The sequence below is a fragment of the Drosophila rhopaloa genome, unplaced genomic scaffold (genome assembly GCF_018152115.1).
Source record: "Drosophila rhopaloa isolate 14029-0021.01 unplaced genomic scaffold, ASM1815211v1 contig_164, whole genome shotgun sequence".
NCBI classification, from domain to species: Eukaryota; Metazoa; Arthropoda; class Insecta; order Diptera; family Drosophilidae; genus Drosophila; species Drosophila rhopaloa.
In genome coordinates this window covers 5,977-18,502 of record NW_025335044.1, presented here as the reverse complement: position 1 = coordinate 18,502, position 12,526 = coordinate 5,977, and the positions used below count along the sequence as shown (strand labels likewise).

General features: G+C 38.2%; 1 protein-coding gene across 1 annotated transcript; it reads right to left on the bottom strand.

Moving 5' to 3' along the window:
* Positions 1 to 7,852: 7,852 nt before the first annotated feature.
* LOC108041545 lies at positions 7,853 to 8,818 on the bottom strand. The gene is made up of 3 exons (XM_017119472.2): positions 8,609 to 8,818; positions 8,192 to 8,345; positions 7,853 to 8,128 (listed from the first exon to the last, which is right to left on the bottom strand). Exons 2-3 carry the CDS (start codon positions 8,300 to 8,302, stop codon positions 7,931 to 7,933), a joined length of 309 nt encoding a protein of 102 aa, XP_016974961.1. The 5' UTR covers positions 8,303 to 8,345; positions 8,609 to 8,818; the 3' UTR covers positions 7,853 to 7,930.
* Between the last annotated feature and the right edge of the window lie 3,708 nt (positions 8,819 to 12,526).

The following is a 12,526-nucleotide window of genomic DNA, read 5'->3' as shown; positions in this document are numbered from 1 at the left end:
GTTTGACAACCTAATATAAATATGTTTGTTTTTTGTTTTATTATAATTTCATATTTCATTTAATTATTGAAGTCAAGGAAAGCAGAAAGCTAATCTTAATTCAGCCTCCTCCAGCCATTCTCGAGCGCTATCTCCACAAGCTTGGCCTGTGGTCCACCTTTGCGTGCTTTGCAGGGGCCGCAAAGCTGTGTGAGCGTTGACTTCCGCTGCAGAGGCTTCCATGTTATCGGGGTCCTCATCTTAGACCCTCACAAAGTATTTCCTAATACCTGCAATAAATATAGTTAATTGTAAACCACAAATATATGTCTGGTTACATACTCTCGTTCTCCAAGGTGTTCTGCTCCATGTTGTGAATACGGTATGCGCCTAGGAAAGAGTTGAGCAACTCTTAATGCTGCCACACGGATGAAATAGTGAATGTTTCAAGTTTCACTGTTAAGAAGAAGTACTCAGAGTTCCACTGAAAAAACATCGCCTAACTATCGAATAAAAAAGTCCGTCAAATTTGGATGGGGAATAAACTGGGAATTTTCGGAACGGCAAAGCCTTATGGACCATCTGTTTAACGGATGTTGGATGTTGGATGGTGGATGGATCTATGTGGGAAGTCGGCATAAGCTGCACACAACTCAAAGCGAGGCAGCATTCGCAGTACTTTTTTTCGGCAGCTGCTAAAGCGTTGTTTTGAAGAATTTCGATAATTGTTAGCCACTGTGAAAACCACAGCTCTTGCAAAAGCAATTTTAAGTTTACCACAAAATGACAAATATAAAGGCCAAGTGAAACCAGAGCCAGGAAATTTTCATCCAATCATTTCATTGAAAAATTCCTACGCCCCTCACATAGCGTCTGCCAAGTCAAGAGATATTTTAAAAAATTGCTAAGAAATCGAACTAACTTTAAGGAAAGTTTCAATCAATTCATTTTCTTTAAAGTTAGTTCTATTCCTTATTCTGATAAACTCTCGAAATTCTTATCAAATTTTTCAGAAACATCACTAAAGCATCCCTACATAGACCTATATACACGGAATTTTAAAACACGTTCTGTGAAGGACTTTATTTCTAATTCAATTTTTTAGTCCTTTTTTTGTATGGGCTGATTCAGACGCTTGCCCACTATTAAGTTAATTTCTCAATAATTGTGGATACGTTTTTTATAAAATTTGGAGTTTATATCCTTACAGAAACGTCCTTGAAGCTGATGTACCGTGCAACTTGGCACACGCTCTGTGGGCTGACATATTATATCTTAACCAAACTCCGCAAAGGGAGAAAACCACATCTTTCTGAATATCTACAGTACTTTTTAAAAATATAATTAAAGTTGTGAACAGGTGTTCATTTGCAAAGAGCTGCTGCGCGCATGGCGAATATTTCACAACAAAACCGAACTTTAAAGTTATTATTTTATTTATTACGTCACCAAAATAAAATTATTGTAATGGATTTTGACCGTGGTATACAAGAGACGAGGTACCAGCTAGCAGATCAACAGGCATTCTAGCCGTTACAATAACCGTCTACTAGTCCACACCAACCCACCAGCAGCTTACTTGGCAAATCCAACTGCCAGAAGAAGACTGAAGCGTCGGCACCCTGGCTATCTTGGGCACGAGGCGTCTTGAGACAATTGTGTAGTACTGTCCCACTTTTAAAATTGTTAAATTTTCTCATTTCTGTTATATTTCATGTTATTATACCCGTTACTCGTAGAGTAAAAGGGTATATTGTATTCGTGCAAAAGTATGTAACAGCTAGAAGGAAGCGTTTCCGACCCTATAAAGTATATATATTCTTGATCAAGGTCACTAGCCGAGTCGATATAGCCATGTCCGTCTGACCGTCTGTCTGTCCGTCTGTCCGTCTGTCTGTCCGTATGAACGCTGAGATCTCGGAAACTATAAAAGCTAGAAGATTGGCATTTTGCAAGCAGATTCTAGGAGTTCCTACGCAGCGCAAGTTTGTTTCAAAATGGTGCCACGCCCCCTATAACGCCCACAATCGCTTATATACGATTTTAAAAATTTAAATATTAATATTATTATTAAATAAATAAAAATGCAGTTTTATTGTGTTTATTAATACCTATCGAAATGTAGAAGAAATTTTTCAAATCGGACCATTCGTTAAAAAGTTATGCGTGATCAAAATTTCTATCTCCATCTCCCTCGCACTCCCTTTACCTGAGTAACGGGTATCTGATAGTCGGGGCACCCGACTATAGCGTTCTCTCTTGTTTTTTTCATTGTTATTTCCATGCGTTGTTTAGTCATTAAGTTGGTTGATCAACGCTTAAATAAATATTAGCACAAAAACAAAAAAAAATGTATTTCTAAGTTGAAGATTTCTTCTATAAATTGATATATTATTAATCAACTTACTTGTTAAACCGTTCTGTTAATTAATTTGAACTAATACATGTTTTTTGTCTATTTTGTGAACGTGTTTTTTATGTTTAGCTTAAGTTTTACTGAAGACCCCACAAAATTGCACACTTAGTTTGTATATCAATCTGTTTGTCTGGCTCTAGAGGTAATAAATGTGTAAAAATCATTCAAAATGGCTACATTGTTGACATGAGTGAATACGAATTGGATACATTTGTAAAAGGATTGTAACGTTTTGGGTAAATTACAATCGCATGAAATCATTAATTCAGTTTTTTTAATATGTCGAATTATGTTCAGTTTTCATTAAAGCGAAATGAGTTTCGGTCTGAAACGATCAACGAAGACTGACCAATCGTTCTTTTAACTGCCTATGCTGGTCCTTCGAACCACACACGGCGACACGACACAACGTTGACGCCTCGCTAGAACGGTTCCTCTCAAAAGGGACAAGACAATGAAGCGAGCGACGCAGCAGTGTGTCGCACCACACTTTTGTAGCGCCACACATGCAGGTCTTCGACATCGCCCTGTTCTAACGGTACCTTGCAAGGCGAACGAAGATAAACATTCATATTGCAAAAAAGGCAAAACATAAGATAAATAATTCGAGCTTCTGTGAAACATTAGCATTCCAAGAAACTAGCATTCCTTATACACTGATATATACCGACAAATATTTCTTGCATTTGTCATATACATACTACATAGATAGCATAGAGTGGAGGTAGTGGAACTTCAAATGACGGTAATAAAGCGAGAACATTACGGGATTGGCTGAAAAAGTTTTAATGAGGTGTGAGACATTACTGCCGAATCCGAAAATAAGGATATTAAAAGATTTACAGAGTATCACACTGGAAAAATGTCTTGAGTTGACACAAATAAGGATTTGTTAAATAGATTGCTTTGAAGTCAGACCTTTTCATAACTGGGCAAAGTAAATTATCATTCACAAAAAAACAAAATTGTTAAGCGATGTGCATTTGTTGCTAGACGAATAAAATACATAATATATGGATTTATGATCGTTTTCACTTTTGGGAATAATGATTTTTGATTTAGTTGGCCAATTTTCCATTTTTTTACTCTTTGTTCAAAATATTATTATATAGTTTGGGAAAAAATTTCAGAGCAATATCACCACTAGAAGCATTTATGACTACGGCTCCATAAAAGCATAACCATTGTAAAGCGTGACAACTCTGAGCAATTCGAGAACACGTTTGCCAATTCTAAGCCTGCCTCTTGAAAACCTGATAATCTTCCTCTCGAAGGCAATGCAGGTTATCAACACGTCAGGCGCCTGTCAATAAGTGCTTCACATAAATTCGGTATGCTAAACAGCTAAATGGTTGTTCATGGAGGCGGCTTCGGGGCATTGTTTGTAAAATACTACTGCGCTCTCTTTTAATTCTTCACGGCTTGTATTTCTTACACGTCTTCTCGTTTTTTTTACCCATTTAATATCCTTTCTGGCCATACATTTTTTATTCCATTTATTTCTTGTTTTTTAAGCCTAGTACTCAGATCGACAAACGAGTTCGCTAGCGTAAAAACTTTAATCTTTCCAGTGTGACCAAAATTTCGAGAGCTCATCAGAATTAAGCGTGCTACGGTCGTACTGTCAATCAGCTGGGTTTGGTGACAGGCAGTTAAAATTCAAATATCGTATTTGCGGAAAAGAGCCTTTAAAAGATATTATCAACTACCTTGGCAACCCATGTCTGTCGCTGTACAAAAAAATTAAAAAACAATACAATTTAAATTTAACAGTTTTTTTTTTAATTTACTGATAATTATTTGCAGAGGGTATTATCATTTTGGTCAAAAGTGTGCCACGCAGTGAAGGAGACATCTCCAACCCTATAAAGTATATATATTCTTGATCAGGATCGCCTCCTGAGTTGATATAAGCATGTCTGTCTGTCCGTCTGTCTGCTTCTACGCGAACTAGTCTCTCAGTTTTAAAGATATCGAATTGAAACTTTGCACACACGCAGTATATAAGTCGGAACGGCCGGGATCGGCAGACTATATCCTATATATATATATACAACTGATTGATCGGAAATGCCATAACTTTGGTGTTTGTAAAGTTAGGAAGTTGGTATTTTTTTATTTTTGGCCAATCAATCCGACTTACCAAATTTTATAAGGATCGGCCGACTATATCTTACAGCTGCCATATAACTGAACGATTGGGAATGCCATAACTTTGGTGATTTTAGAGTTAGGAAGTTGGGATTTTTTATGAGTAAAAAGAATGCATCATATGAGAATATAATTTACAGAATATTCTGCAAGGGTATATCAACTTCGGCTCTGCCCGAAGTTAGCTTTTCTTTCTTGTTTTCGTATATTTTTGACCTAAGAAACATTTTGCTCTGACAAGAGGCACCCCAGATAGTATTAAGGTTTTTTGATTTTTTCCCTCCATTTCTTAAAATGTTCAGTGAGAAGCGCACGCCAAAAGATTACATTTTTTAATTTTTTCGCTGGGTTTGTTGACAAACAAAAAACCAAACAAATTTCAATTAAACGAAAATATCCAGTTCAAAGGACACAAGCGAGATTTTGGTTGGCAGCATGGCGGCATGTATTGTGGCATTAGAGGAAGAGAACAAAAGACAGCGGCGAAAATATTGGGTGAGCCCATATCTGCAGGAAAGGGCCCTTAAAGGCCGATATTCTTCCGACGTAACTAATACTGTTCAATAATATATTAATATTCGTGCCCTAAGAAATATTTTCTTATTATTTTAAAGTTTCAAAACTTGTTGCAGACTCTCTCGATGTTTTTCGAAAACTTTCATAACCTCAGAAGACTCTTAACACTCTTTTTGGAATGGTTGAGCAGTACCTTGTACCGAAACGGAACACCTGCCCTGATGCTATTCCAATAAAAGCCAAGTTGGCCATCGTTTTAGTGTAATTAGATTTTAAATATTTATTCTTAGATAACTATATATTTATATTTTGTAACCTTTTATTTAGATTTCTTGCCTCTGGAGACCTGCAACGCCACATTGTATCAACTTATCGGATCAGTAAGCAACATTTTGGAGTAATTCTCGTCCAGCTGTCCATTGCCATTTGGACTGCTTTGCGGGATGAATTCCCCAAGTGGACGACGGGCAATATGCTGATGTGGGTTAAAGGCTTCCAAGACGAATGGAACTTTCCAAATTGTATTGGAGCAGTCGACGGAAAGCATGCGGCGATAAAAGCCCCGCCAAATTGCGGAAGCCTTTTTTACAATTATAAGGTAAGTACTTTTTAATTGCCAATAGAATTTAATAACAAAATCGTTTGTAATGTAGGGCTTTCATTCAGTTGTGCTTATGGCAATCTGCGACCCTCATTATCTCTTCACCTACATTGATGTGGGGGCTTTTGGTAGCGAGGGAGACATGAATGCCTTCTCCCACAGCGATTTTGCAAACAGTTGCTCCTAGACCAGCTGCCTTTCCGGAGGACAATGTTATAAACGGGTATCGAACCCCTTTGTGACGCTGTGCGCGCACAAAACAAGATGAAAAAGTTAAACGAAAAGAGCGTTTAATTCAAATTCAAACAAAGAACGCGCGCGCGCCAACGATCGCGCGCGTAGGGGCACACTAGGCCGAGAGAGGTGGCCACACTTATACCGGCAAAGCCCACACAGGCGGCGGGCACACTAGATCTCACCGAGCCCTATATAAGGCGGATCACGGGCCATAGAACTTCAATTAGCAACAGACCATGATACAAAAACATAAGGTAGTCTTGTCGGGAAAATCTGGTACCTCTACAATCATAACAATGAGTGCGAGTGAAATGGGCACCGTTTAGTAAGTGCGAGCAGAGCGACAATAGAATGCGTGGATTAACCATTAGATGGTTCAGGGTTTCTTTGCCTTTCACAATAAAAGAGGTTGAATTTTTTCTTCATAATTTAATTTTTTATAGTTTTAATTTGAAATTGGGCGTCGTTTTTGTTTTTGAATATTCAATATTTTGTTAAGATTCTTAATTCTAAAATATATTCTAATCTTAAAATAAATCTTTTATATGTCAAAGAGTCATGTTGCACAAGGGTTAATTCCTTAAAAATTTGGTCCGCAGACAACCTTATATTCAAAAAACGAACACGCACTGACCAAAACCCGAACGTTTAGACAGACGACGAGACTACCTTATGTTATTGTATCATGCAGCAGATCGTCTTTGGGACCAGAGGTAACTCCCCAGTAGGTGGTGAGCAGCAAAGTCACTTTTGGTGGACTGGATCATTCGATCTAAGTCCGCTTATAAATTGCGGTTAGTCTAAGTAGTACTTCCTTCTCCCACTACCCTTCTTAAGCCCGGCTCAGCTTGCCGATCCGAAGGTTTCACTAGGAGACGTTTGATTTCAGGATCACGCCTCCTTACAGCTCGGTTCACCGGCCGCGCTCTGTCTCTTGCGGCTGACTTCAGGGTCCCCAAGCAAACTATCTCTCTCTTGTGGTTGACTTCAGGGTCCCCAAGCAACCTATTCTCTCTCTTGTGGCTGACTTCAGGGTCCCCAAGCAACCTATTCTCTCTATCTTGTGGCTGACTTCAGGGTCCCCAAGCAACATACTCTCTCTCTTGTGGCTGACTTCAGGGTCACCAAGCAACATACTATTATGTCAGGCTCTCTACGTGGCAACCAGCACCGGGGTCTACTCTACTAGCAGCCGAAATCCCGTGCTGTGCCTCTCGAACAGCGGGACGGCTCCCGCCGTCCAGCAGTTAGATTGGACGAAGGAAGCGAAAGCAGCAAGAGCGGCAAACCGCCAGTCAGAAGAATCCGTTAGTCAGAATCAATTAAATGTAAAGAATCTTACTGAAATAAACCTAATTATAATCAATTACTTAGTAATTCTCCTTCTACTCTGGGCTGGGTCGGAACTCTCTTTCAGCAACCACGCCTGACACAAACCAATTCCTGTGACGAACCCTGGCCATCCCTGAGCCATCCTACAACGACAAACCGTCACACCTTATTACATTGTTGGTGATGATGCATTCCCCTTCATTAACGCATCATGAAGCCGTATAGTGGCAAGGATCTGCATAGGGAGGAGCGGATTTTAAACTACAGGCTAAGTCGTGCTCGTCGTTGCATTGAGAACGCATTTGGAATTGTCAGCGCTAGGATGAAGGCTGTACAAGGAACTTTGTTAAGCAATCCATTCAAAGTTCAACAAATTATTGTACCCTGTTGTGCCTTGCATAGTTTTTTGATGCGGGAGTGTCCAACAACTTATGCGATGGAGAAGATACCAAGCACTGTCCTGACCGACTTGCGACCCTGCCGACGAGGTCGCCCACAGGACTTCATTAAGGAGGTTCGAAACAACCTTAAAGAATATTTAAACGGCAGTGCTAAATATTCTCAAGTACCTAGGCAAGAAGAGTCTGCCCGTGTACAAAGAAATTAAAAAACAATAAAAGTTATATTGCCATGATTAAATTTTGTTATTTGATTAACCGATTATTTGCTGGCGTCTTTCTCCTCCCACAGAAGCGTGGTCATCTTCTGCTCGACTTCAGCAGCACGTTCCAGAGAAAAAGTATATAATATTGATTCCCAGTATGCATATATTCGCCTTGGTGGAGTGGTAAGGGGGCCCTTTGTTGTTGCTCCAGGAAGTTGCCTAGCATGTCACATATTTTTGTTGCTGGTGATTCCTCTACCTTTCGCTTTTTCGCGGTCCTTCTTCCTCCACCCTTTGAAAATATAGATATATTTTATAAAAAATTATATTATTTAATAGAAATTGGGCAACTTACGTAGGAATAAAATTCTTTGGGCAGCTCAGACAACCCGACCACCAGCTCCGCTTTCGCTTCCAAAAAGCCAACTTCAGTCGGATCTAGCGAATCGTCCATGGAGTACTCCATTGCATGCGCTTCTTCGCTTTCAGAAAAGCAAGATTGGGTTGCTCTGTTAAAAATATATTATATTAGTATAATGTTATTAAATTCTTGGCCAGAACCTATTGCCTCTGTAGGGGGCGAAATCCCACTCTGCAACACCTGTTGTCTTCTTCAGTGGGTCTCCTCTAGCACTTCCACTCTTCGGTTGCTTGCATTTGTGGTATTAATAGCTGTCCCGCAGAGATTTCCACTCCAGCAACTATTATCTAAACATTAATATTGTATATGTCCACGTTAACAAATATTTAATAAAGTACAATTATGACTTACTATCTTCATCCATTTCCCAGGCTATTTCCTCCCACGCTCTTTTTATAAAGGTTGCATTAAAATGCAAATACCAAAATTCTGGCATCGTATTTATGTAATTTTTTCCTGACAATTGAACTCCTGCAACCGACTTTTGCGGGGTTTTTGATTTTTAATATTCGATGAGAAGCGCACGCCAAAAGATTAAATTTTTTAGTCTTTTCACTAGGGTTCGCCCAAAGTTCATTTCGGCAGACTGGCAACGCTATGAAATTTTCTGGTATTTTTTCGTCGTTCTGGGTACCGAGGTGATAAAAAAGATTGACGAAAAGTGAACGCCAGCTCTCGCTTTCTCTCATGACTGGCGTACAGTTTTCGTCGATCTTTTTTCACCTCGGTACTCAGATCGACGAAATTTCAAGTCGATCGAAGCAAAGCTGTAGGAGAAATTTAAAGCCCAGCGCGTCAAATGAGTCACAATTGGCAATTCGGGCTCTGGCGTCGCCCTTTTGTGTCCGCTTTAAAACTTTAAACGCGTTTTTCTCAAAACCACTTTTTTGAAGTCCGGTAGTCACGTTCTATATTTCTATTGCACCGATCGACTTCTGCTTTTGCACACTTCTTTTAGACATGTTTTTGTTGTCGTTGACGAAACAATTTTTTTAACTTCAATTACAACTCATTTTATAAGCCAAAATATGGCCAAAATTTACGTAATAAATTAAACTTTTTATGAAAAGCGCTAAAAAAATGCAATTTTTAATTAAAAAAATAATCCTTCGTAAAAGACAAGCCAGAAACATACACTATCAGAAAAATTTTGATTTTTTGATTTCAGATAAAAATTGACCGAGATATTATGCCTATCGCAAGGACACGATTTTTGGGGTGTTCAAGCCTGCCTCAACGGCTCATTTTTTAATATATTTTGTTCAAAGTTGTACACAATGTTGTTCATACCTTAATCCTAGTACTCAGATCAACAAACGAGTTCGCTAGCGTAAAAACTTTAATCTTTCCAGTGTGGCCAAAATTGCGAGAGTTCATCAGAATTATGCGTGCTAGGGCCGTAATGTCAATCAGCTGGGTTTGTTGACAAGCACTTAAATTCAAATATCGTATTTGCGGGAAAGAGCCTTTAAAAGATATTATCAAGGTAGTTGGCAAGACAAGTCTGCCACTGTACAAAGAAATTAAAAAACAATACAATTTAAATTGAATAATTTTTTTTTTTTAATTTACCGATAATTATTTGCTAATTTAAAATTCTTAGCTGCACTTTTATTGTGTTTTTTCGTACATTTTTGACCTAAGAAACACTTTGCTGTGACAAGAGGTACCCCAGATGGTATTAATGTTATTTTTTCCTCACATGTAACTCCTGCAATCGACTAGGCTTTATACATTAATGTAGAATAAATGAAATTTGTAAAATTGTCGTAAGATCTTTAAAAAAAATTCACGAAAATAACCCTTTTTTGTGCTTCAAGACCCGGATATCCCCTTAAAAGATTCCAGTTAATTAGATTAAAAATAGATTATATAATAATTAATATAATTTTGTTATTTTATTTACATTTATTTAAGATTTTATAATGCTTAATTCGGCTTTAAGTTCTCATATTTTGTACTTGGACAAATTGATGTTATTGGTAGAGTTGGTATCCATAATCCTTGTCTTTGCGCTATTTTTAGCCGCGATGTCAACTGTTTTTTCCACTTTGTTCGACGATTTTGAAACCACGTTTTTATTTGAACTTCCGTTAAAGAAAGTGATTTCGATAGCTCAATACGTTTACTAACGCTAAGATATTTATCTATAATAAATTCTTTTTCAAGACGTTCCAACTGAGAGGCATTATAGGCTTGGCGAGGTTTTCTGTCAGTAAGCTGCTTTTTAAATCGGTTTCCTTGGAGGCAAAGGTAGATATCTAGTTGATTTTTATAAGACACAAACCAAATAAATTTTAAATAATACCTTGAAATGTTATCGAATTAGTAACATGAGCCGGAAAATCATTTATTGATTGGCATTTAAAAGAAGAGTCATTAAGCTTATAATTTGTTAATGAGAACTGAGTGTGGTCTCCTTCTGTAAAAGCAGTGTTTCTCAGTAATGGCAGCTCCTCATTTTGAATTGGATGAAAAAGTTTGAAGTCATTCACTCCTTTTGCGTTGCCTAAAATAAAAAAGATTGTCATATTATTATCAAAATGGTACAAAATGTTCACAAAACATAAAAAAAAAAAAAGATACACTTTTTGATGGTACTCAGCATTAAGGTTTTTGTCAAAAATCCCAACCGTTTCGCTGGGTCCCTACTTCCCAGCGAAACGGGTGGGATTTTTGTCGGAAATATATTAAAATATCAATATATCGATATTTTTCCTCTTAAAAAAATATTATCATTGCGATATTTTTTGGGCGAAAAAAAGGCGATATTGATATTTTTTGAGATTAAATTTCCGATATTTTATATTTGGTCACTCTTAAGCCACAAAGGAACTCACCAGAAATGCTCTTAGTGGAAGAGCTGAATATATGTCGCGATTTTTTCCATTTTCTCCAAACCTTTTAAAGAAGCTACTGATAATGTGAGCGGAGATTCTTACGTGACCGTCAGCTTAGTGATTCTTATGATTTCTATGATTAATACAAAATTAAAATAAGCTAATATGGTTACCGCTGAGGGCATCCCAACAAAAGATACCATTCTAAAAATATCAGAAAAGCAGAGGTGCAGCAACATCGATGAAAACATCGATGTTTTTTTCAACCATCGATGTTTCTGTGCCGTCACTATCAAGAGAAAAAGGCAAAGGAAAGCTACGTAAAAAAAAAACAAGAAAGGAAAGCTAACTTCGGACGGAGCCGAAGTTGATATACCCTTGCAGAATACTCTGTAAATTATATTCTCCAAAATTATTCATATGATGCATTTTTAATACTCATAAAAAATACCAACTTCCTAACTTTAAAAACACCAAAGTTATGGCATTTCCAATCGTGCAGTTATATGGCAGCTATAAGATATAGTCGGCCGATCCTTATGGCATTTGGTAGGTCGGATTGATTGGCCAAATATAAAACCCATAGAAAATCCCAACTTCCTAACTTAACAAACAACAAAGTTATGACATTTCTGATCAATCAGGTTTATGGCAGCTATAGGATATAGTCGGCCGATCCTTATGAAATTTGGTAGGTCGGATTGATTGGCCAAATATAAAACTCATAGAAAATCCCAACTTCCTAACTTTACAAACACCAAAGTTATGGCATTTCCGATCAATCAGTTATATGGCAGCTATAGGATATAGTCGGCCGATCCCGGCCGTTCCGACATATATACTGCGTGCAAAGGACAGAAGGGTGTGTGCAAAGTTTCAATTCGATAGCTTGGCTATATCAACTCAGGAGGTGATCCTGATCAAGAATATATATACTTTATAGGTTCGGAGATGTCTCCTTCACTGCGTTGCACACTTTTGACCAAAAGGGTATAAAAAAAAGGTCCGTACCACGCCAGACCATGCAGCAGATCGTCTTTGGGACCAGAGGTAACTCCCCAGTAGGTGGTGAGCAGCAAAGTCACTTTTGGTGGACTGGATCATTCGATCTAAGTCCGCTTATAAATTGCAGTTAGTCTAAGTAGTACTTCCTTCTCCCACTACCCTTCTTAAGCCCGGCTCAGCTTGCCGATCCGAAAGTTTCACTAGGAGACGTTTGATTTCAGGATCACGCCTCCTTACGGCTCGGTTCACCGGCCGCGCTCTGTCTCTTGCGCCTGACTTCAGGGTCCCCAAGCAAACTATCTCTCTCTTGTGGTTGACTTCAGGGTCCCCAAGCAACCTACGTTTCTAAATTGTTTTGAGTCATTATTTTTATACCCTTGCAGAGGGTATTATAATTTCAGTCAAAAGTTTGCAACGCAGTGAA

What these genes read in the sequence shown, in the direction of transcription:
- LOC108041545 (XM_017119472.2), bottom strand. Translation starts at nt 8,302, where the DNA reads ATGGAGTACTCCATGGACGATTCGCTAGATCCGACTGAAGTTGGCTTT. An exon ending in CCAAAGAATTTTATTCCTAC is followed by an intron (nt 8,129 to 8,191) that starts GTAAGTTGCCCA and finishes ATATTTTCAAAG; the next exon opens with GGTGGAGGAAGAAGGACCGC.